The sequence below is a fragment of the Rutilus rutilus genome, assembly GCF_951802725.1.
Source record: "Rutilus rutilus genome assembly, chromosome: 1".
Taxonomy (NCBI): domain Eukaryota; kingdom Metazoa; phylum Chordata; class Actinopteri; order Cypriniformes; family Leuciscidae; genus Rutilus; species Rutilus rutilus.
Genome location: NC_140209.1, coordinates 13472607 through 13497135, shown reverse-complemented (window position 1 = coordinate 13497135; position 24529 = coordinate 13472607). Strand labels below are relative to the sequence as shown.

Here is a 24529-nt window from a genome sequence, read left to right as displayed (position 1 = left end):
GTTCACCCATATATATATATATATATATATATATATATATATATATATATATATATAATATAATATATATTCATATATATTTATATATATATATATATATATATATCTTACAAAAATAACCTACAGGAATCCTGCAGGACATTTATGCAGATTTCCTATAGGATTTTCAGCTCAAATACCTGCAGGAATTTTATGAAGGAACATGCAGGAATTATATCCTGCAGGAATAACATCCCTGCAGGGTTTTAAAATATAATATTCAAAGTTCCTGCAGAACTGTTGTGGATATGCAATTATACAGGACTTTGCAAGTTGTCTTCTGCAGGATTCATGCAGGGGGAATAAAGGCCTCATTATACTTCTGCGTCGGACCTACGCCGGAGCCTATACGCCGTAGGCAACGTGTTGGTTTTAATTTATACTTCTGTGTCGTTGTCCGCGTTGACGCGTACCTAGGGAGCGTGTGAAACCCCGAGGGAGGGGTTCTGGCAGACCAATCACAGCGCTTGTGTCCGCAGAATTGACGCGTTGTTACATTTTTGGAGAGGTGCACGTCAGGGTACGCCGTAGGGTACGCGTGCTACACACAGCCTACGACGTAGCTACGGCGGCAGTTCGACGCAGAAGCATAAAACAGGCTTAACTTCACAACAAACAATGTATTTGCACAAATTATTTCTTTTATTTATTGAAACTGTCAGAGCAGAGCGAAGCAGAGTCCAATTCACAGCCAAATGTTTCTCTATCCGTTAAATGAAGCCTCTACACTGTTTTCCTGAAAAACAAGAAAAAAACAAGATTTTTTTTAAGTGAGACAGTTTATGTTTACTCTTAGTGCAATATGAGAAAAATGCAACAACAACAAAAATTAGAGCATGTAATTTCAGTTTACTAATAATGCATTTATTAGTAGTGTATTTATTATTGCCTAGTTATTTATTTAAAACTATTTTACAGTTTTTTTCAATTGCTTACACACTAAAATTAAAACTTTCCCACAATTAGCAAAACCTTACACTCAAGGAGAAAAACACAAGGCTAGATTTGCACAACTGTAAGCACATTGTCAGCTTCACACTTTTTGCAAAACATTACACACAGTGATTTGCAAAACACTAAACACACTTGTATGCATTTGACACAGAAATTTATCATGATGTAATTTCCTTGCAATTTCAAAGCAAAGACTTTCAAATGAACACACCCATGTACCAATTGGTTAAACACAGCCACCAGGTACGCACACACACTGGTGCTTAATTGTAGACACACCAATCAGGTTTTAGCACTATAAAAAGGCAACAGGTAAGTTCACCTGTCTTCAACAAAAATGTACAGTGTCAGAGGAAGAGGGAGAGTGCGGATGAGAGGGGGAATCCGGAGAGAACAGGGTGGAGGGAGAGGGAGAGGGAGAGGGAGACCTGGAGGAGAGGTAGGACATGCACAAGAAGACAACCAATTATGTGTAACGAAATTCATTACAATTGTGGACCATGTTATAAACCACGGACTAACACTGAGGGAGGCTGGACTGAGAGTACAGCAGTGACAACAGTGCGAAGAAGGGGAAGAAACATCATTGGCCACAGGGCTATTGTCAATGTACCAGGGCAACGTGGGGGTAACATCACCCTTTGTGCCGCCATTACACAGGATTGGGGTCCCCCACTGCCATGCCAGCTTGGGTCCTTACAACACTGACCTCATTCTTACATTTTTAGACAGATTGCACAATATTATCACAGCAGCAAACCAAAGGGACCAAATGCAATACTTTGTCGTCTGGGACAATGTTGCTTTCCATCGTTCTGCTCTGGCCCAAAACTGGTTTCATCAACACCCACAATTTACAGTTCAATACCTTCCACCATACTCCCCCTTCCTAAACCCCATCGAGGAGTTCTTCTCAGCATGGCGATGGAAAGGTTTATGATCTCCGGCCCTACGTCCAGATGCCCCTCATTCAAGCTATGGAGGAAGCATGTGATCAAATTGAACCAGCATCCATACAAGGGTGGATTCGTCACTCAAAAAGATTCTTCCAACGTTGCCTTGCAAATGAAAATATAGCCTGTGATGTTGACAAGGCCTGTGGCCAGATCCAGCTAGGCAGAGAGATGTTTAGTTTTTTATTTTATTTTATTTTGTACTGAACTGGATATGTAATTGATGTTACTGTATTACTGTAGTAGGCGTACAGTACAATGGTGTGTTCAGTAATAGTGTATGGAAACTGGAAAATGTTTTGTTATGAATGTTTTGTTGAAATTTTCAGTATTGCTGACTTGAGTACATGAAAAGAAATAAATATTTTCATTAGTATGCACAATTGGTGTCATGTGGTGTTCATCTGTGTGAATGCTAAAAGTGTTTTAGGTTGAGCACAGGAGTGTTTAACTGATTCAAACAGAGTCAGACAATATGATGTTTGTGTTAATGTTATGACAACAAAATAAGGTTTTTATAAGACATTGTATAGTTTTGACAAAAGTGTTCCATTTTGCAAATTATCAGAGGTGTTGTGCTACTTTGGTGTAGTGTTGTGCTAATTGTGTGTAGTGTTTTGACAAACCGGGCCCTGTTTTCAAAATTGTGCTTAAACAATTGAAAAAAACTGTAATCTATTTTACCAGATGCCACTGCCAAGCGAAAAAATTCTGACCCTGCAGCAAGAGCAGAGTACCTTGATAGGAGAAGAGTGAAATATTATTACAGTTTAAAATATCTGTTTTCTATGTGAATATAATATAGTAAACTGTAAGTTATTCCTGTGATCAAAGCTGAATTTTCAGCATCGTTAATCCAGTCTTGAATGTCACATGATCCTTCAGAAATCATTCTAATTGAGATTTATACATCATATGAAAGCTGAATAAATAATATTTACATTGATGTATGATTTGTTAAGATACAACTGAAAATCTGGAATCTGAGGGTGCAAAAAAATCAAAACGTTTAGAAAATTGCCTTTAAAGTTGTCCATTTTTGGTTTCGATATTGCTCTATTCACTCACAAAAATAAATGTTTTATATATTTACGGTAGGACATTTACAAAATATGCAACATGAATGATCTTTATTTAATATCTTAATGATTTTTGGCATAAAAGAAAAATCGATAATTTTGACCCATGCAATGTATTGTTGGCTATTGCCACAAATATACCCTGTGCGACTTGTGACTGGTTTTGTGATCCAGGGTCACTAATGATTTGCAGCTCAAGAAATATTTCTGATTATTATCAATGTTCATATTTTTGTGGAAACTGTGATACATTTTATATGTCAGGATTATTTGATGAATAGAAAGTTCAAAAGAACAACATTTATTTGAAATAGAATCTTTCATAACATTATAGCCTGTCCCTGGCCAAATACAGAAAAAAAACTACCTCTGTCCCCGTTTTGTTTTTGAAGACACAACATTAGGTTTTTGCAATCAGATTGATAGTCAAAATGTCCCAGTTTTTCCCCCCTTCTCGGACGTCTGGTCCCTTTATATCATATATCAGAATATTCTATTACTGTTAAGCCCACTAAAAATATTAAAATACGCCGAACCTGTATCATAGTAAGTATCATAGCTACATGTATGACCTTTGCAGAAAAAAACCTAGCGTGAAAATCAGTTCGGTATTCAGTGAGGTATGATTAATTAAATGCGCTGATAGCTCATTGAACCTGCCAAACAAATTACACTGAGTGGAGCGGGTGACCGATCCAAGATGGCGGTCCCTCGCCTAGTTAGCACCAGTAGGTATAGCGGTCGATAGGGCGTCTATCTCTATATTATGTCTATGGTCACTATCCTGATGACCTCACCGCTCACGCCGTCTCTTCCGTCATTGAGTTTCAGCGTCGAGTCTTCTGAGGTGAGGAGAGCAGTTCACAGTATTTCTCATATTCACACAACCATCACACACACTTTATACAGTTTGATTAAGCGACATACTCATTTCTGTATTGTTTTCATCGATCACAGCGATACTTGTGCGTCTTTTCTGGCGTCTTCCTTCTGAAATAAACATTTAGTGCAGCAGCAGCGAGCATGAGGAGAATATGTTGAGTTCATTCAGACCTGAGCGATTTTGTGTTCGTTTGTGTGATTGTCTCGTCAAGTCAGATGTCAAAGTCAGTTTGAGATCAGTGAGGGGAATTGATATGGGAATCAATCTCAAATAAATCAAAAATCAAGTGTCATACTGGAACGGATACTGCTAAATGCTTTACAATGAGCCACGTGAGACATTAAATTAATACTAATGAATATGAATAGCGTTTTACCCTAGGAACAATAGTGCAACTATTTGGAAAATAACTATTCCCATAGTTCCCATAACTATTTGGGAAGTTTTATGATCATTTTCAATTTCTGTGCATATATTAATTATGTGCGTTATTATTTTTAATGATCTAACTACTTTATGGTGATTAATATAGTTATAATAAGTTCAAACTAGCTAAGTATTTAGATTAATTTGGACATATACTGTATATGCTGCTGTAATTATTTATCTGTAGTGGTTGAGGAAGATGAGTGTCATTAGTGATTGTTTTTGTGTTATTGATGTTTTATCCCTGTCATAATGTGAGAACTTACAGTATTGTCTTTCAATGGAGCAGTTTAATAGTCTTTTATTATGTATCCTGACTCAAATAATGTGTTTCTAACAGCAAACACTCAGAATAAAGTGAGATGATCTGCTGATGATCCTGAATGGCTTGTTGAATGCGTGTTGATAGTCTGAGGCTCATCAATATTAACAGATCTGCTGAAAACACTCTTTATTTCATGACAATAGTTCCTGTTTTCACCTCATTTATTATGCTGATGTCTTCAGATCTCCTGTAAATTGACACTTAAAGCTCATTTCATTGGTGTCAGCAGACTGAGGGTAATTGTTGGTTGGTTACTATATGTACATTTATTTCTGTGTTTTTTTATTAACTGTTTTTCTTACCATTATTTATATTTGGAAGAATTTAGATTATGTATATTCTTTTCTTTATTTCTAGATACCTGTATTTTAATGAAGAAGCAGAATAATGTTAGGATTAGCAATACAAATAATGAATGGATTGTTATTTCTCACAGGGTTATTCACTTGAGCTTGTGTTTCTGGTGTCACACTTTCACATGCGTATGAATGGAAGTCAGTGCAAGGAAAAGTCTAGTGTGAACGGCCATTAATAAAACGTTTTTTAGTAAAATAAATATCGATCTCAAAATTGGTGTCAAAATATGGCAGTATTGTATATTTAAATTTTAAGATGTTAGATAATTGTGTCATTGATCAAATATATTTAGTAGTTTTTGCTAAAGAAACATGGGATTTGTGTCTATAATGTTTTAAAAAATAATAATTGGAAGATAAATTTACCTCATTCATGGAAAGTTTCAAGGACATATAATCAATTTATAAAAAGGCATTCTGCAAATTATCATAATATTTTAAAAGTGCCATTTATTTGTTGCATAGAAGTGCCATTTAGTATAGAAACAAACTCAGTAACTGATATATTTTAGATTTTGGGCAGATCAGTGAAGCTCCTCCCACACCAATTGCATCATCAGTGAAGCCCCTCCCACATCCATCACATGGTCAGTGAAGCTCCTCCCACTGTAATTCCCCAATAAATGCTTTAAATTCCCATCAGCTACAAGTGAAGACGAGCATCAGAGCATCAGGAAGAGCTGAAATCTGCAAAGACTGAGTTTATTAAAGAGGACAGTGAGAACATGAGTGATCCAGAACCCTGCAGAATGAAACACACTGAAGATCCTGAAGAACAAAGAGGTTGGTGTTTATTCTTCATTCATTCATGATGCTGAAGAACATTCATGTTAGAAACATTCAAGCACTTCATCACATTTAGATAAACAGTTCAACTATGAAATGGTCAGAATGTTCTAGGTTTTTTCTTCAACGACTGGTCAGTAAAGGGAGGTTTGAGACATTTTTATATTGATTGTCAACATCAGATCAAGCTAAATACTATTTTATCTGTTTTATTTTACATTTTTATTTTTTATCTGGTTCAATAGTCATTTTCAACATAGTTTACAAAATAATTTTTTAGGAAGTTACTGATAAAGTTGTATTTGTCAAATATCATGATTCTTCTTACAGTAACGTTGACACTTCGAGCATGTGAAATTTCTACAGACGGTAACTAGGGATTTGTGTCAATGTTTTAAAAATAATAATTGGAAGATAAATTTACCTCATTCATGGAAAGTTTTCAATGACAAATAATAAATGTATAAAAGGCATCAAATTATCATAATATTTTATAGCAGTTGTCTACTTTATACTATTACATCAGGGCTCACTTTCATGTCCTTTCACTTTATATTTCTCTCTTTGAATTATTTTGATGTACTGAAAATTTAATTTAATACATTTTTCTTTCATGTCAGACCTGATGGAAGTGAAGGAGGAGAGTGAAGAACTGAGTGAAGTGAAGGAGGAGAGTGAAGAACTGAGTGAAGTGAAGGAGGAGAGTGAAGAACTGAGTGAAGTGAAGGAGGAGAGTGAAGAACTGAGTGAAGTGAAGGAGGAGAGTGAAGAACTGAGTGAAGTGGAGGAGGAGAGTGAAGAACTGATGGAAGTGAAGGAGGAACATCATGTCAAACCTGGAGAAAAACCTTTGAGTCGCTCAATGACTAAAAAGACATTTTTAAAGAAAACAAGAGCCAAGAAATCTTTCACCTGCACTCAGTGTGGAAACAGTTTCACACGCAAACATAGTCTTGAGATTCACATGAGAGTTCACACCGGAGAGAAACCATACACATGTGATCACTGTGAAAAGAGATTCTACTGTAAACGAAGTCTTGTCAGTCACATGATGATCCACACCGGAGAGAAGCTGTTCACATGTGATCAATGCGGCAAAACATTTCTTAGGTCGTCAGAGCTGAAGACACACCTGACAGTTCATATGAAGGAGAAGCCGCATTCATGTTCTGTGTGTGGAAAGAGTTTTTCACAGCGCTGTAATTTACACACACATCAGAAAACTCACACTGGTGTGAGAGAGTACATGTGCTTTGAGTGTGAGAAGACTTTTATTACAGCGGACAATTTAAAACGGCACCAGATTATTCACACTGGAGAAAAACCTTACAAGTGTTCACACTGTGACAAGAGATTCAGTCAGCCAGAAAATCTGAAAACACATGAGAGGATCCACACTGGAGAAAAGCCTTACAAGTGTGATCAGTGTGGAACAAGTTTCTATTTTAAAAGTCACCTGAAGCGACACATGAAGATCCACACTGGAGAGAAGCCGTTCCCCTGTGATCAATGTGGGAAGAGTTTCTCAAGCAAACATAATCTTGATGTTCACATGAGAGTTCATACAGGAGAGAAGCCATTTAAGTGTGATCAATGTGGGAAAAGTTTCAGTCAATCTTCACACCATAAAGAACACATGAAGATCCACACTGGAGAGAAGCCATTCCCTTGTGATCAGTGTGGGAAAACATTTATCTATGCATCAGACCTGAAGAAACACCTGAGAGTTCATATGAAGGAGAAGCCGCATTCATGTTCTGTTTGTGGAAAGAGTTTTTCACTGCTGGATAGTTTACATAAACATCAGAAAATACACACTGGTGTGAGAGAGTACATGTGCTTTGAGTGTGAGAAGACTTTTATTACAGCTGAACATTTAAAACAGCACCAGAGAATTCACACTGGAGAAAAACCTTACAAGTGTTCACACTGTGATAAGAGATTCAGTCAGTCATCATCTCTGAAAACACATGAGAGGATCCACACTGGAGAAAAACCTTACAAGTGTTCACACTGTGACAAGAGATTCAGTCGATCATCATCTCTGAAAACACATGAGAGGATCCACAGCAGAGAGAAGCCGCACACGTGTGATCAGTGTGGAAAGAGTTTCTCTTTTAAAACTCACCTGAAGCGACACATGAAGATCCATGCAGTGGAGAAACCACATCAACACAGTCTGAGATCACAGTAAGTAGTTTATTTTCATGTGCTGAGCAACAAAGTCTCTTCTGTGTAAGTTAGACACACATCTCCCTATAGCCAAATCTCTCCTCTCCACCTATAGCCGGTGTGTGGTGAGCACAGGACACTTTGTTGATTGATTGGTATTGATTAACTCGTGTTCAACCAACAGAAATATCTCATTTGTCTATTAGTTTAGATCAATGCAAAAAACACAAATGCGCTCTCTGACAGTAGGTGGCGCTCATGTAAAGCAGAAATAAAGCACTATACAGGGCTCTAGACTGCAAGTAAATGGAAATTCATTATAATTCATTATAATCCATTATAAAGCCTTGAAGAGCCAGGACATTTTTTAATATAACTCAGATTGTATTCATCTAAAAGAAGAATGTCATACACACCTAGGATGAGTTGAGAGTGAGTAAATCATGGGCACTGACTTGGAAACCAGGAGAAACATTGTGCCTTGAACAAACAAGTTCATGAAGTTTTAAGTTATATGGCTTTTAAGTCCACAAATCACCAATATTCCCTGTGGATTTAATGTAGTAATGCTAACTATAACCATGGTATTGTGGCAGAAATAGACAAATGTTTTTACATTATTCATTTCAGGGTTCGTACATCCTTTTGAGAGTAAAATTCAAGCACTAATCAAGGACTTTCAAGTCCTCCACACTTTTTCCAGCACTTCAATTCTCCAAATATTATCCAGTTTTAATGTTATTTTTAGTGTGATGATCAAAACCATGATTTGTTCATGCTTCAAAGATTGTCTCCATTTGTAAAACTAAACGTTTCAAAGTGTAGTAAAACTTATACTTGGCAAACCAACGTTTTTATTTAACATTTTTAAATCAGCACTATAACCAGTAGACGGAAGATTTAAAACTACATTTGTAAAATATTTATGTGTTATACTGAAGAGTAAAGAGAATGGAATATGCTGGAATATTCGCTGGAATATATGTATGTATTTTCAGAAAAGTAAACAAAACAACGAATACATCATCGCAATTACCAAGTCCATCTCATCTGGCATGTTATTAGAATTATTGATTATGTTTTAGAAACTCATCTCTGTTTATATGACACATTAGTTACAGTTTCTGTTTTCATAGATGTTAAATGTAGGTTTTAAATCCTTCATGTTAATCTTCTATGAACAATGTAGATTAATGTAGAATAAACAAATGTATATTTTAGTCAGAATTATTGCTCTTCATCAACTTGAGGTCCTGAAGCTCGCTCTGTAAAGTTGAACAGAGACTCACTCGCTCTCGGGACAAGCATTTAAGGAAAATGGAAATACACACATGACTTTCTAACATTTACTGATAAAGATATAACCATTAAATATAAGAATGTGCCTCAAAAGTCATTGAAATTACAATCATTTACTTCAATCTCTGAAGTTTCAGTGAATATCTTGTTTCTTCAAGCTTCAGGATGTCCCTTACACTGGCAGCATCTGCAAAAACTACATATCGTGATAAGAATTGAGATCGATCAATATGGAAAAACATATCGTGATAAAAAAAAATTCCATATCGCCCAGCCCTAATTGTAATGTATGTTTGAATGTCTTTCAGGAGATTTTAACTCTCCTGTCAAGCTGTTGGTGAGAATAAGAGCTTGTTCTTCAGTGATTTACCTGGTTAAATAAAGGTTAATAAGTTACACAAAGGGAAAACAACACATGCATCTGTACGACGTGTTAAACTGTATGCTTAAGAGTTTATTTGAAGCGCTGAATATGAAGCACTTTTCCTGCAGCAATTTCATCAATTGGTTGTTGCATTACTAGGTATAAAAAATTAAAAAAAAGTGTTTGTTGTGTTGTTGTGGCTTTGACAAAACCTGAGAATCTTAAATTACATGATCACGGTACTGAAGAACAAAGAGGTTGGTGTTTATTCTTGATTCCTCATTAATTCTTCATGATGAAGAACATGCTGATGCTCACCAGATTTACATTGTTTCATGACCAAACTAGTATTTTATAACACGAATCATCTTCATGACATTAAAATGGATCATAATCGTGCACAGCAGTTGTCCACCAGATTTGATGAGATTAAAATGACTGTTGAACTCATCAGTGATCTTGACTTTGAGCTTCACTTATCATTTCACGTTTGTCTCTCATTTGAAATCTCACTTGATTTAATGTTTCTTTTAGACCTGATGGACGCGAACGAGAAAGGAAAAATGTGTGTAATGTAAATCAAGTCTGAAGATTCACATGAGGATCCACAGCAGAGAGAAACTTTACACATGATCAATGCGGGAAGAGTTTCACTCGGGCCTTCGTTCTGAAATCACTTCTGCCTTCTCATTCAGAAGAAGAGCACCAGAAAAATTACACCGGAAAAAAACACTTCCATGTTCAGGAGCTGAAGAAGAGGCCGTAACACTTTCAACAGAGACATGAATCTGATATTCATTTTAACTCGTTCAGTGTTTTCAGAGATCTGTCTCGTTAGTTTTATGAATTTTTGCACTTCAAGTAATGATGGATTAAACTCATTATAATTTTATCAACAGCTTGTTGTTATTGTCCAATTTTATTTTCTGCTGATTCTTCTTGCTTCAGGAATTATTCTATAATTTTCAGTTCTGAAAGCCAAGTATTACGTTTGCTTCTGAGGCTTCCCAGCAAACACAGAACGTTCCCCTAACGTAAAAACGTTCCCCGGACGTAAAACACGCAGATGTTTTTGTATAATGACCTGTACAGAGCTCTGAAACTAGTTTATGCAGCATTTAATAAAATTGAACAATTGAATCCAAGCGCATTACATTGTGAATGTGAAAAGCACAGAAATCATAAATTCTTGGGTTTGTTTATATCTTCATTTTTCTGCTCCTCTGCTCTGCACATGCTTCTCCAACATGCGTTGTTGTACACAGTGCAATGTTTCAGGGATCTACAGAACGCTGCCTCGTTATTGGCCAGTTCTGCGTCAGGATCACGCGCATTGGCCGACGCTGGTCATGTGATCAGCACAACGCATGCTGAGTCTGCGTTCTGACGTAGAACAACTTAAACAGCAGTAACATGTCAGACACTTTTGTTCTGATCAACTGATGTCTGGGTAGGAGAATGACAGCGAAGAGAAGAAATTGATGAATAAAGTTGTTATTTTTGTTTTAGTTTTTGCACACAAAATATTATAGTCGCTTCAATTTTGCAAAGTTATGCTCTTTGTCGCCATCTCTGTTTGAAATCTGCTATTGCCGTTATTTGAGGAATTATCTTTACGAGTGTTGTGCATCAGCACTGCTCCTCAGCACGGATGAATAATGTCTTGAGGTGTAAGTGTGGGCTGTCAGTCAATGCACCAGTGTGGATATTCACTGTACTTCAGAATTACAGATACGACCTCCAGGAAGTATTTCCAAAATAAGAAGGAAAATGTCACCTGAACAAGTAACATGTCAGCCACTTTTGTTCTGATCAACTGGTGATTAAATATTACGATCTTAAAATTAGCTCAGATCACGTCAAACCGTGCAAATTATTATTGTTATACTTTGTTCTCAAATTGTTAATGTTATCAACACTATGTGACTATGATACATAATGTGACTATGTATTTAAGGCTATAAATGATCTGCCACCTGCAGCAACTTCACACGCAAAATAGCCTACTAGCGGGACTCCTTCTTTATGTATACAGACGTGACGTAATGATGCAGAGATGAACCGCGGCAAGCTCGTATTTCCTGTGGAAACCCACCAGTACCACTCAAATTAGAACCCATTAAAAGCTTACCGCTGTGAATCAGGCTACGGTAAGGAGATGAAAATGTTTTATAGGTGGGTCTAAAACAGTGGTTCCCAATTCCAGTCCTCGTGACCCACTGCTCTGCACATTTTGTATGTCTCCCTTATTTGACACACCTGAACAAGATCATCAGCTCATTAGGTGAGACTCCATGAACTGAACTGAGTGTGTCAGATAAGAGAGACATACAAAATGTTCAGAGCAGTGGGTCATGAGGACTGGAATTGGGAACCACTGGTCTAAAAGACCATTTTCACCTGAGATTCAGACCCAGACAGCAACCTAGTGCTACCAGATGTGGGCCGGATCTGAGCCGACACTATGTTGCTGTCTGGGGAGCCAAATTACAAGAGGGACAAAATGACTTTAGAAAGATGGCAGCATCATTATTTATTGCTAGGTCTGTTAGTTATATCTGTTGACTTTAGCAATCTTTGTTGCATAATAAACAAATGGAGACAGTTGTCTCCAAAAAATGGGGAGAAGCACTTTTCATTTTTTTTTTAAATAAATGTTAGACCAAAACGACAAATAAAAATACATTTATAATGCTTTTTCCTCAGCATCCGTCTGTCTGGTGGCAGACGCCAGTATTTCACAATATGAAATTAGAAAAAGAAATCAATTGAAAACTAACTTGCAAATGGCCCGTAACTAGACAGAGGCCAGAAAAACCCGGTGCTTGAGCACTACCTATAAAAACAAAAGGCAGATTAGGTAACCTAGATCAAACTTTATTACATTCATTAATCAGGTATGATTGAGATGAGTTCACCAATAGCCTACATCTTAAAGTGGTGGTAAACAGATGTCAGGGCAGATAGTAGTAAAATCTTGCATAGTACACAAAATCCCATGGTTTAACTCTAGATTATTGACCGGCAAATTATTGAGTTTATTAAATGGCTGGTTGGATTCCGGGAAAGATACACATGTAAGATACACCACATATGGTGATGATTCATTTAATACATTGCAATTGCAGGGGCTCAGCAGTGTTCAGCATGGTTCAACCGGTCATTTGCCCACTTTAGTGGGTAATCTGACAAATAGTGGTCAGCGAGCCTGAGGAGAATATGTTGAGTTAATTCAGACCTGAGCGATTTTGTGTTCGTTTGTGATTGTCTCGATGTTTGGAGTGATAATATGGGATAAATAGTATCAAAATGATAAACATGTGCAAGCACAATTATCCATGAACTTGAAAAATGTTGCAGATATGTTTTACTATTAGGGTGACCATTTCCATAACACCAAAGAGGACACTTTGCAGCATTTTGTGAAACAAGAATAATTCCATAGGACTTTGGTGTACTCGAAACTACAATACAATTTTGTCCATCATATCGATGGTTTCATGATACAGTAATTCTGAAATAGCCTACTCTCTTCATCGCCAGACAATTTGATTAAGATATATCTTGATGTACAGGTGAAACCCGAAAAATTTGAATATTGTGCAAAAGTGCCAGCACCGAGAATGGCTGCAGGACCGGATGGCTGCTTGCCTGTGCTGGGTTACCTCCACTCCCCTCCCCTGTTGCAATTATTGTGTGTTCATGTTGTAGTGTGTACTGATTATGTGCTAATGTTGCTGAGGTGTTTTTTTTTTTTCTGTTCCCAAACTGCGCCTTGTCGAAGTGCTCCCGATTCCCAAGTGCTATTCCGCCATACAATATAGTTATCCTTTTTACCCGCTTAGAAAAGCGCTATGTTTTATTTTGTGTCACCATGCTTGGTTGTGTAACTACTCGTGTAACTGTATTTAAACAGTGAAAACGTGGAGGTGTTTGGTCACTTCTAGCTTCATCTCTGTCTGGATCCTAATGAATGAACTGGACTAAGCTAAGTGCTATAAAAGTGTCCCCGCGCGCCAGAGCGATTGAGTGCACGCACTGAGACGAGAGAGGTATGTATCAACTCGTCTTGGTTAAGGGAATGACAGTTTAATATGAAAAATCTGTGAAGTATCCCTTTAAGACTCTTAAAGGGGGGGGTGAAACACTCATTTTCAGTCAATCTCATGTTAATCTTGAGTACCTATAGAGTAGTATTGCATCCTTCAAATCTCCAAAAAGTCTTTAGTTTTATTATATTTATAAAAGAAAGATAGACTGTACCGAGTCTTTCCGGAAAAAAACGAGCGGCTAGAGGCGTGCCGTGTGGTCGGAGCTAAAGCTGTGCTTATGCGCCGATAGCTAACAACACTCAGACAAGTGAAGCAGACAAGCAGTTTTACTCACTGCCTGCGGTTCCAACGCACGACCGTGAACCTTTATCATTGTGACTGCTCGATCCTTAAGCATTTGACGAGCTGCAAATCCGTCGATCTGGGCTTTGTTTATAAAACAATCATCGTCGAAATTCAGGGGAGCAAACAAGATCACTTGCACAACTCCGTTGATGCTCTGGAAAAACAAACTCCATCCACTGGTCCCTTAACGCCGGGTTCTTTGGGAATCTGTGCAGGGTTGTCTTGCCCTGGCAACCAAAAACCCACTTCTTTGGTGACACTGACTTCCCTAAAGCCTTAGCCGAGCACAGCGCTTTGATGGGCGAACTGCTTTGGGTCTCTTCTCTTTCTGGTCTACGGATGCGCGCGCCCGCGCCTTTCCGGGAGAAGTGCCCTTAGGACCCATATAAGGAAATTCCGCCCCAGCTGACGTCACGCAGGCCCAACTGGACCATACTCGAAAAAAACTTTCCGAAACTTGTGACAAACCGGAAGGAGAATTTTTGGCACAGAAATACTCCTTCAAACGTACAATTGAATTTTTGAAACTTTGTCCATGTTTAGCATGGGAATCCAATTCTTTAACAGTGTAAAAAACTCAGTATGCATGAAATAGCATTTCAACATACTACTTATCTACTACATACTTACTTATCGTAATCCAGCACCCGGGAACCTGCTGATTCCTCATTCCATTGACTCCCTTTCATTTCTGCGTCACTTTGACAGGGGATAACTTTACATCTGAGACGTTTAAAGACTCTGTTTGTACATTGTTTATTTCTAAAGAAACATGACAATGTATAAAAGGCTCTATTAACTTGTATCTTACGTTATGGCCCCATAGAAGCCTTTAAAAAAAAAAAATAGGCCAATGATTGCGTCATAACCACGTGACTCTCTGTCGTACAGTAGAAACATTACCATGTAGACTAGAGGAGAAGCTTGCAGGTAGTCGGGGGGGACGTGGAGGCATAAAGTCCGATAAAGTCAAGGGAGACGCCCATAGAGAGTCATAAAGTTGCTCCTGCTCCTAGCTCATGGACAGCTTCTACTCACGCTCTCCGTCTCTGAAAGATTCAGAAGGGAATGATTCAGATTTCTCTCGGCACAGCTACTAGAAGACTTACAACTGTCAGGCAGGTTGCTCACGTCACATCTACGTCGTCAAGCTAAGTTTGAGGCTGTGCAGTACGCTCAGCCATCAGGAAGAGAGTGCTTCTAATTAACTTCACTTTTCTCCATTGAAATCTATGGGGTGCTGTGTCCATTTCTTATACTGTCTATGATGATATCTCTCAAGAGTAGCATGTACAGAGTGAACAGCAACGGTCCTAGTACTGAGCCTTGTGGTACGCCATACTGAACTTGTGATTGATAAGACATTTCTTCATTTACTTCTACAAACTGATAACGGTCGGATAAGTATGATTTAAACCATGCTAGTGCAATTCCACTAATGCCAACATCATTTTTAAGTCTATTTAAAAGAATGTTGTGGTCAATAGTATCAAATGCATCACTAAGATCGAGTAACACTAAGAGAGAGATACAACCATGATCGGATGATAAGAGCAAATCATTTGTGACTTTAATGAGAGCTCATATTTTAGGCTTATTTTGATCTAACTACTCTGTACATAGTTTACAAGCTTTGAAATTTGAACTCGATTATAGCAGTTGTCTACTTTAATGTGCTTTCACTTCTTTTTATCTCTTTGTATTATTTGGATGAATAATAATATTTTTCTGTCATGTCAGACCTGATGGAAGTGAAGAAGGAGAGTGAAGAACTGAGTGAAGTGAAGGAGGAGAGTGAAGAACTGTGTGAAGTGAAGGAGGAGAGTGAAGAACTGAGTGAAGTGAAGGAGGAGAGTGAAGAACTGAGTGAAGTGGAGGAGGAACATCATGTCAAACCTGGAGAAAAACCTTTGAGTCGCTCAAAGACATCTTTCACCTGCACTCAGTGTGGAAAGTGTTTCCCAACCAAACAGCGTCTTGATGTTCATATGCGAGTTCATACTGAAGAGAAGCCGTTCACATGCGATCAGTGTGAAAAGAGATTCAAGACCAAACAAAGTCTTGAGATTCACATGAGAGTTCATACAGGAGAGAAGCTGTTCACATGCGATCAGTGTGGGACGAGCTTCACACAAAAAAATAATCTTAATGTTCACATGATGATCCACACTGGAGAAAAGCCTTACGCATGCGATCAGTGCGGGAAGAGCTTCACACAATCATCACTGCTGAAGAATCACACGAGGATCCACACCGGAGAGAAGCCGGTCACATGTGATCAATGTGGAAAAACATTTCTTAGGGCAGCACAGTTGAGGAGACACCTGGCAGTTCATACGAAGGAGAAGCCGCATTCATGTTCTGAATGTGAAAAGAGTTTTTCACTGCTGTGCAATTTAAAAGTACATCAGAAAATTCACACTGGTGTGAAAGAGTACATGTGCTTTGAGTGTGAGAAGACTTTTACTTTAGCAAACAGTTTGAAACTGCACCAGAGAATCCACACTGGAGAAAAACCTTACAAGTGTTCACACTGTGACAAGAGATTCAGCCAGTTAATAACTCTGAAATCACATGAGAGAACCCACACTGGAGAAAAACCTTACAAGGTGACAAGAGATTCAGTCAGTCTGCAAATCTGAAAACGCATGAGAGGCACACGTGTGATCAGTGTGGAAAGATTTTCTGTCTTAAAAGTCAACTGAAGCTACACATTAAGATCCATGCAGTGGAGAAACCAGATCACCACTGTTTTCAGTCGAGTGAGTGAAGAAGATAACTGAAGGAACCTCTCTCCACATGGATCGTCACAGTCTGAGATCACAGTAAGTAGTTCATCTTTATGTGCTGAGCATTAAAGTCTCTCCTGTGTAAGTTAGTTTCCTAACAGCCATGATGAGCAACAGGACATCTTGATGGTTGCTTGCATTCTGCTTCACATTTTTCACATTATTATGAGATATTGAGTTATAATTATAAGAAAGCATCTCATTATTACGTAAAATTTTCATAATGATAAAGTATCTCTTCTATTCTGACATGTGCTTGTTATTATTAATTTCATTAATTAGTTGCAGCCCTAGTTCATTTAAGTTGGTTTTGATCATTTTAAACAATTGAAGAAAAATAGTTTGTTGCTGTGGCTTTGACAAAACCTGATTATTCCTGTTATCCTGCGCGATTTGAAGATTTTGAGTTACAGATGTCACAATATCTGCACGCCCTACTATTTGAACTTTGTTTTTCTGAAATAAGACCACAAAATAAATACTAAATATGTGTCCACAAGACTTTTGACAAATGGATGTTGTCACCTTGAGTTTTTGCTTCAAAATGATCTGAAAATCATCCTTGCTAATCATTCACATAAAACAATACATTGGTTTAAATTTTGTAAGACACTTTTTGTTTGGAAAGGCAATATGTGTGGGGGAGTGAATGCCTGGATCTCTTGGATGGTACAGCAGAGATGTCTTTTTGCACAGGACCTTGATTGCCATCCTCATCCTCTTCTGGCACCACATTCACATCAGTCTCTGTCTCCCTTGTCTCCACTGAGTCCACTCCAAGCTCATTCTGCTTAAATAAACAGCAAAGCAAATTAAACATTAGCTTTAGAGAACAAGTATATTAAGGCCAGTACAATGAAAGAATTAAATTTATCAAAACTATACTAAATACACTATTTTTAGCACACCCCTAATCAAAATTAGAGAACAATAACCATTGCAGCACAAAAGAAAGCATTACAGCAAAAATGTGAGGCTTACACCAGTCAAAATTTAGTAGGAAGGGTAGAGGCCCTTACTTTAAATGACCTGAGCACATCTGCGGCCACAGGACATCACTCGATTCTCACACTGCTCTGGTGTGATCTTGGTCCACTCTTCTTCCAGTCTCTTCCACAGTTCGGCAACTGTAGTGGGTTTCTTAGACTTTGTCGCCAAGGATTTTCCAAAGATTTTTCAATTGAGTTTAGATCAGGACTATGGGTTGGCCATTTCATTATTTAAATTTTCTGAGCTTCAAGAAACTGCATTACCCATTTTGCAGTGTGACAGGGGGCGTTGTCTTGCATGAAAATTGCAGGCTGATTGGGAGATGCTTGCAGGGAAGGAACCACATGTTGCGGAAGGAGGTTCTGATAAACATTTGCATTCACCCTGCCATGTAGCTTTATAATTTGCCTTGTTTTTTTGTAAAAATTGCTAGTAGAACAATGGTATACCCACAGCGAATATTCTTTCAAATTTCCAGCAATGAAAATGAACAATTTAAAAAACTATATACAATATAGTTTGGTAAAAGCTGTTCATTCATTCACACACAGAAATGCGATTCAAATTTAAACAGTCTTTTTGCGGTTAACATACACTTTTCCATATCGCGATTAGAACAAAGCACTTAAGAATAAAGCACTTACTATTCACAATCCTCAGCTGGATCCATTGCTCTTTGAAATTAAAAATAAACTAGCACTTCTGAGGTAAATTTTCCAGAATTATTATTATTCCTCACAGCGTCACAAAGTGAATCACACTTATCTGATTAACCTTGGTGTGTTTTATCGACCTGATGTGGGCGTTGACACGTTTGCATGGATTGCCTCAGATGATTTGCAATAGCGCGCGCTTTCTGTGGGCGGGATCACATTAGCAGATAATGAGCTGTAATGAGAACAACAACTGACATCTCTCTCTTTTCATACAGATTACTTAAACAGAATATTTATTTTAGTTTTGAATTAGATCATTTAAAAGCAGACAATTAAATGATTATAAAGATATATAGCTCGTAGGGGTGTAGTGGTTCACAAAATTCACGGTTCGTTCGATACGATACACTGGTGTCATGGTTCGGTAAGTTTTCGATACAGCTAAAAGAAAGAAATACCAGAGAAATGTCCTTGATTAATTACATAAAACCGACGTAACGTCACTGTGTAGTAGCAGTGTCGCTTGATCAAGATCGGTTCGTACTCCATTGGTCCAAAATGATAAACGGTCCGTGAAGCGGACCGTTATTGCTTTTCTTGTCCAGACCGAGCATGATTCTATAGCAGTTGGTGGCAAAACTGTTGAGTTTGCTGCTAAGGATCCATGCTCTCGAAACCATAGAGCAGGATTGAGACAAAACTCAGCTTCAAATATGTTGATCTTGAGTCTAATTGGAAGACTTCTTGACTGAAATATGTTCTTCATACACTTACACTTAGCATTTTTTTTCACAGGGGTCAAGCAGTTTTACAGGCTTTTATCATGTCTCCTGACTCAAATAATGTGTTTCTAACAGCAAACACTCAGAATAAAGTGAGATGATCTGCTGATGATCCTGAATGGCTTGTTGAATGAGTGTTGATAGTCTGAGGCTCATCAATATTAACAGATCTGCTGAAAACACTCTTTATTTCATGACAATAGTTCCTGTTTTCACCTCATTTATTATGCTGATGTCTTCAGATCTCATGTAAATTGACACTTAAAGCTCATTTCATTGGTGTCAACAGACTGAGGGTAATTTTTGCTTACTATATGAATGATTTTTTTTTAAGTCAGAATAATTATGTTGTTTAATTTTTACATACAGATGTTACGTTGAATTATGATCCAACATTATTTCACCTATATTTTGAATTTTTTTTTCTTCACAAAAGTTATTTGAAACATTACACTTGCATTTAATGGGTTTTCTATGTATACAAAATCACTTTTGTAAATTTAATATCAATCTGACAATAAAATTAAACATCTGATCTTTGACCCTATTAAAACAAACTCAGTAACTGATATTTTTTTATTTTGGCAGATCAGCTCCTCCCACAGCAATTACATCACCAGTGATGCCCCTCCTACAGCAGTCACATGATCAGTGAAGCTCCTCCCACTGGAGTGATTCTCCCAATTCCCCAATAAAATGCTGCAAATTCCCATCAGCTACAAGTGAAGACGAGCATCAGAGCATCAGGAAGAGCTGAAATCTGCAAAGACTGAGTTTCTTAAAGAGGACAGTGAGAACATGAGTGATCCAGAACCCTGCAGAATGAAACACACTGAAGATCCTGAAGAACAAAGAGGTTGGTGTTTATTATTCATTCATTCATGATGCCGAAGAACATTCATGATAGAAACATTCAAGCACTTCATCACATTTAGATAAACAGTCCAACTATGAGATGGGTACAGGGAACATTTCAACAAATGTTCAGTAAAGGGGAAACTTTCATATTGATTGTCAATATCAGGTCAAACAAAGTAAAATTAGCTCTGGTTTATATTTGGTTCGCAATTTTTGTTGGACATTTCTCAATATAGTTTAGTTTTTTATTATTTTATTATAATTATTATTATTATATTTTTAAGCAATAAACTGTATCTGTATCAATTAAATTCAATTTCCAGGATGGCTGACAGGGTTGTAAGTGTAACTTAAGCAATATCTGATTATTTGTATAAGTTGTATTAATTAATCATAAATTATATAAGTCATAACCTCCTACTAATAATCAGACTTATGAGTTTGTGACCGTGAGATCAGCATTATTGGCCGGGGTGAAACTCTAAGTGACACTGGAATCCAAATGAACCAGTAAAATATAATGTAAAGAGTTTAATAGAATAATCAAATGTAACACTTCTCTTTAAAATACAAACCAAACTTTATTGATTATTCTAACACATAAAACTAATATCTAACACAAATATCAGCTATTTTTATGTCCGTTCACTTCATATTCCTCTCTTTTAATTATTTATGTTGTACTGAAAATGAAATAACTTTCTCTTTTTGATTTCAGACCTGATGGAAGTGGAGGAGAGTGAAGAACTGAGTGAAGTGAGAGAAGTGAAGGAGGAAAGTGAAGAACTGAGAGAAGTGAAGGAGGAACATCGTGTCAAACCTGGAGAAAAACCTTTGAGTCGCTCAAAATCTAAAAAGACTCAAAGACAAAATTGTTTAAAGAAAAGAAGAGCCAAGAAATCTACAACCTGCACTCAGTGTGGAAAGAGTTTCACACGCAAGCAATATCTTAAGCGTCACATGAGAATTCATACTGGAGAGAAGCCGTTCACATGTGATCAGTGTGGGAAGAGTTTCGCACAATCATCAAGCCTTGATGTTCACATGAGGATCCACACTGGAGAGAAGCCGTTCACATGTGATCAGTGTGGGAAGAGCTTCACACAATCATCAAGCCTTGATGTTCACATGATGATCCACACCGGAGAGAAGCCGTTCACATGTGATCAGTGTGGGAAGAGCTTCACACAATCATCAAGCCTTGAGATTCACATGAGGATCCACACCGGAGAGAGACCATTCACATGTGACCAATGTGGAAAAACATTTCTCTGATCAGTGTGGGAAGAGTTTCAGTATTAAAACTCACCTGAAGCAACACATGAAGATCCACACAGTGGAGAAACCACATCACCACAGTAACGGTAAGTAGTTCCCTTTCGAAAGGGAACTCCCACTGCGTCGAAATGACGCTATGGGAACCGCCTCAGCGTGACCAATGACTGAAGTACCTATAAAAACCCGCCAATCATATTGGCCCGCGTCAGCCATGACGTCATGCTCTGACGCACCCGGGAAGTATAAAGGGAGCGCTCGGAGAAAATGACATCCTCTTTTCGTCTTCAGGGACTGATTTACTGAGTACTTGAAAATGGATAAACCTGCAAAGGCATTTAGGAAGTGTGTTGACCCGTGTGAGAGATGTCTTACACCTGGTGACTTGCACGACCTATGTGTTTGGTGTTTGGGTGAGGAGCACGCGCGCTCCGCTCTCGAGGGGGCGGGGTGCGTGCATTGCGAGAGTCTACCCTTAAGGACTCTTCGTTCTCGTCTGTCCCTCTTCTCGAGGGAGGAGGGACAGTCTTCTTTGCCATGCGGTTCGGGTCCCTCTCGCGCTGAGGCAGAGAGGAGGCTCAGATCGTGGGGGTCGCAAAGAGACCTCGCTGACGAGTTCGAGAGAGGAGTGAGTCTCTCTCGATCGTCAGCGCGGGACGAGGATGAGCTGTTGGCTGAAGATAACAGCTCTCAGTTATCTTCTGGACCAGCAGGCAGTGCTCCTCTGGTGTTTAACCAGGACGAGCAGGCGGAGCGTGAGGCAGACGAAGAAATGTTATTTGAGTCTGCCCAGCCCTCCTGCCCTGCGTATGAGGAACTGATGGAGGTGATGGAGCGGGCTGCCGCTAGGCTGGATTAGCCTTGGCAGCGCGTTCAGGAGGGAGCTGCTCGTGGAAGGCTCGACGAGCGCTTTCTCTCTGGCCACACCCCATCAGTCCCTGGGAGCCTTCCATTCCTTCCTGATCTCCATTCTGAGATCGTGAAGGCATGGAAGAACCCGTACTCCTCCCGCATCCATCGCTTCCAAGCTAGGAGTTATTCCAATGTGGAAGGGGTGCGGGAGAACGGGTATGTGTCGATGCCTCCTGTTGAGGATACCTTCGCGAACTATCTAGCGCGGGGGGAGGCATCGACACTAAGAGCTCCAACCCTGCCATCTAAACCTCTTCAGACCACGTCTCGTCTGAATGGCAGGGCATACGCGGCGGCAGGTCAGGCTGGTGCTGCACTGCATACAATGGCTGTATTGCAGGCGTACCAGGCTGATCTGCTGAAGGACCTGGACCAGGGTCAGGGCTTATCACCTGATGCTGTAGCTGAACTGCGCCGCACCACAGACCTGGCTCTCCGGGCCACCAAGCAGACAGCTACGGCTGTTGGGCAATCTATGGCTGCTATGGTGGTCACGGAGAGGCACCTGTGGGTGAACCTTTCAGGCATCGTGGAGAAAGAGAAATTATTTCTCCTTGATGCCCCGGTCTCGCCCTCTGAACTTTTCGGTACCTCTGTCGAGGCAGTGGTCGGGAAGTTTAGAGAGGCGAGGGCGCGGTCAGCAGCCTATAAATCTTTTATTCCGCGCCGGTCCAGGTCCACACCCAGACACCCCGGGGGTCCTGGCCCGTCTCGCTTTGAGGAGCGCAGACAGGGCCAGCGGGACTCAGTCGCCGCCCGTGCCCCTCCTCCTGGTAGGAGTAGGACCGTGAGATGGCGCGAGGCCAGGAGGAAAAGGCAGTGGGTAAGGAGAGAAGACTTCCAGGCTGATCGTAATGGCAAGCGCCCTGGAAGAGGCAGATGAGAAAAAAGAACCATTCTCCCTTTACATGCCCTGTCTGCCCTCTTTCCCCCTGTTTAAAGTAACATCAGGCTCGTGTGCTGGACCCATGATGATAAATTTAATCTGACGGTCTGCACTTGTTATATGCATCTTTGAACGTAGAACAGGCTGTTCCTGTATTGGGAATTGATACTTTGTGATATGCTCAAAAAAAAATATATATATTTTGCCTCCGTTCTTCCCTGCAAATAAATGTTTCTGTTTTGCTAAATATGTGGCCTCCGGTATATGGCAGGCCCTATTTACCTTAAACTGTGCATAGTGTGCGTTAGACTTCCTCTCCTGTGAGAGTCATTTTGCTGAAGTTTACATACGGTTACGTTTTGCAGTTACTTCTTTAGAGCCATGAGCCTTGGAGTAAGATTAGCTAGATCTTATATGTGTTAGGCCTCCTCTCCATTGAGAGTCTTCCTGCTGAGGCCACCATATACATAGGTTGGCTTTATATGGATAGATATATGTGTTAGGCTTCATCTCCATTGAGGGTCATCCTGATGAGGCCTCCATATACACTTTTTCATCTGTAGCTACCAGGCAAGCAGTTTTGCAGGTGGAGCTGGGAACCCCCCCATCCCCCCCCTCCCCTTTTTTGGTCTGGGCTCTAGGTAAGATGGCTATTATAGCTGTGTGTATTAGGCTTCCTCTCCATTGAGAGTCATCTTGCTGAGGCTTCAGTTTACGCAGTGCATGTTTCAGGTTTCTTCCCTTTTAGGGCCGTCTCTTTGAGACCTTCATGCAATTGGTCTAGACGATATAGCTGTTTGTGGTATATGTGCCAGGTCTCCTCTCCATGGAGAGTCATCCTGCTGAGGCCTCCATATATGCAGTGCATGCTTTAGGTTTAGGCCTTCTTGCGAACAGTTTGGTAGCTATCATAGGTATGTGTGTCTGGTTTCCTCTCTATTGAGAGTCAGTTTGCTGAGACCTCTATATTTATATTTTTATATAGTTAGCTATATGTGTTAGGCCTCCTCTCCTTTGAGAGTCGTTCTGTTGAGGCCTCCATATACACTATGTTTGTTGTAGACCTGCTCTTGTAGTAAGAGTCATTCTATTTGAGTGTGAATGTGTCAATGGTTCAGGCCTCCTCTCCACTGAGAGTCTTCCTGCTGAGGCCACCATATTCATAGTTAAGCTCTATGGTGGGATTTGTGTTAGGCCTCCTCTCCATTGAGAGTCTTCCTGCTGAGGCCTCCATATACATAGTTAAGCTGTCTGTGGTTAGATATGTGTCAGGCCTCCTCTCCACTGAGAGTCTTCCTGCTGAGGCCACCATATTCGTAGTTAAGCTGGCTATGGTTGATATGTGTCA

The 24529-nt window shown here is 39.3% G+C and overlaps 1 protein-coding gene across 1 annotated transcript; it reads left to right on the top strand.

Moving 5' to 3' along the window:
* Nucleotides 1–5666: 5666 nt before the first annotated feature.
* Nucleotides 5667–10991, top strand: LOC311297830 (uncharacterized protein; the record flags this gene model as incomplete). The annotated part of the gene is made up of 3 exons (XM_084420296.1): nt 5667–5798; nt 6422–6630; nt 10902–10991. The coding sequence occupies exons 1-3, from the start codon at nt 5741–5743 to the stop codon at nt 10989–10991; spliced, it is 357 nt and encodes a 118-aa protein (XP_084276422.1). The 5' UTR covers nt 5667–5740.
* Nucleotides 10992–24529: the final 13538 nt, after the last annotated feature.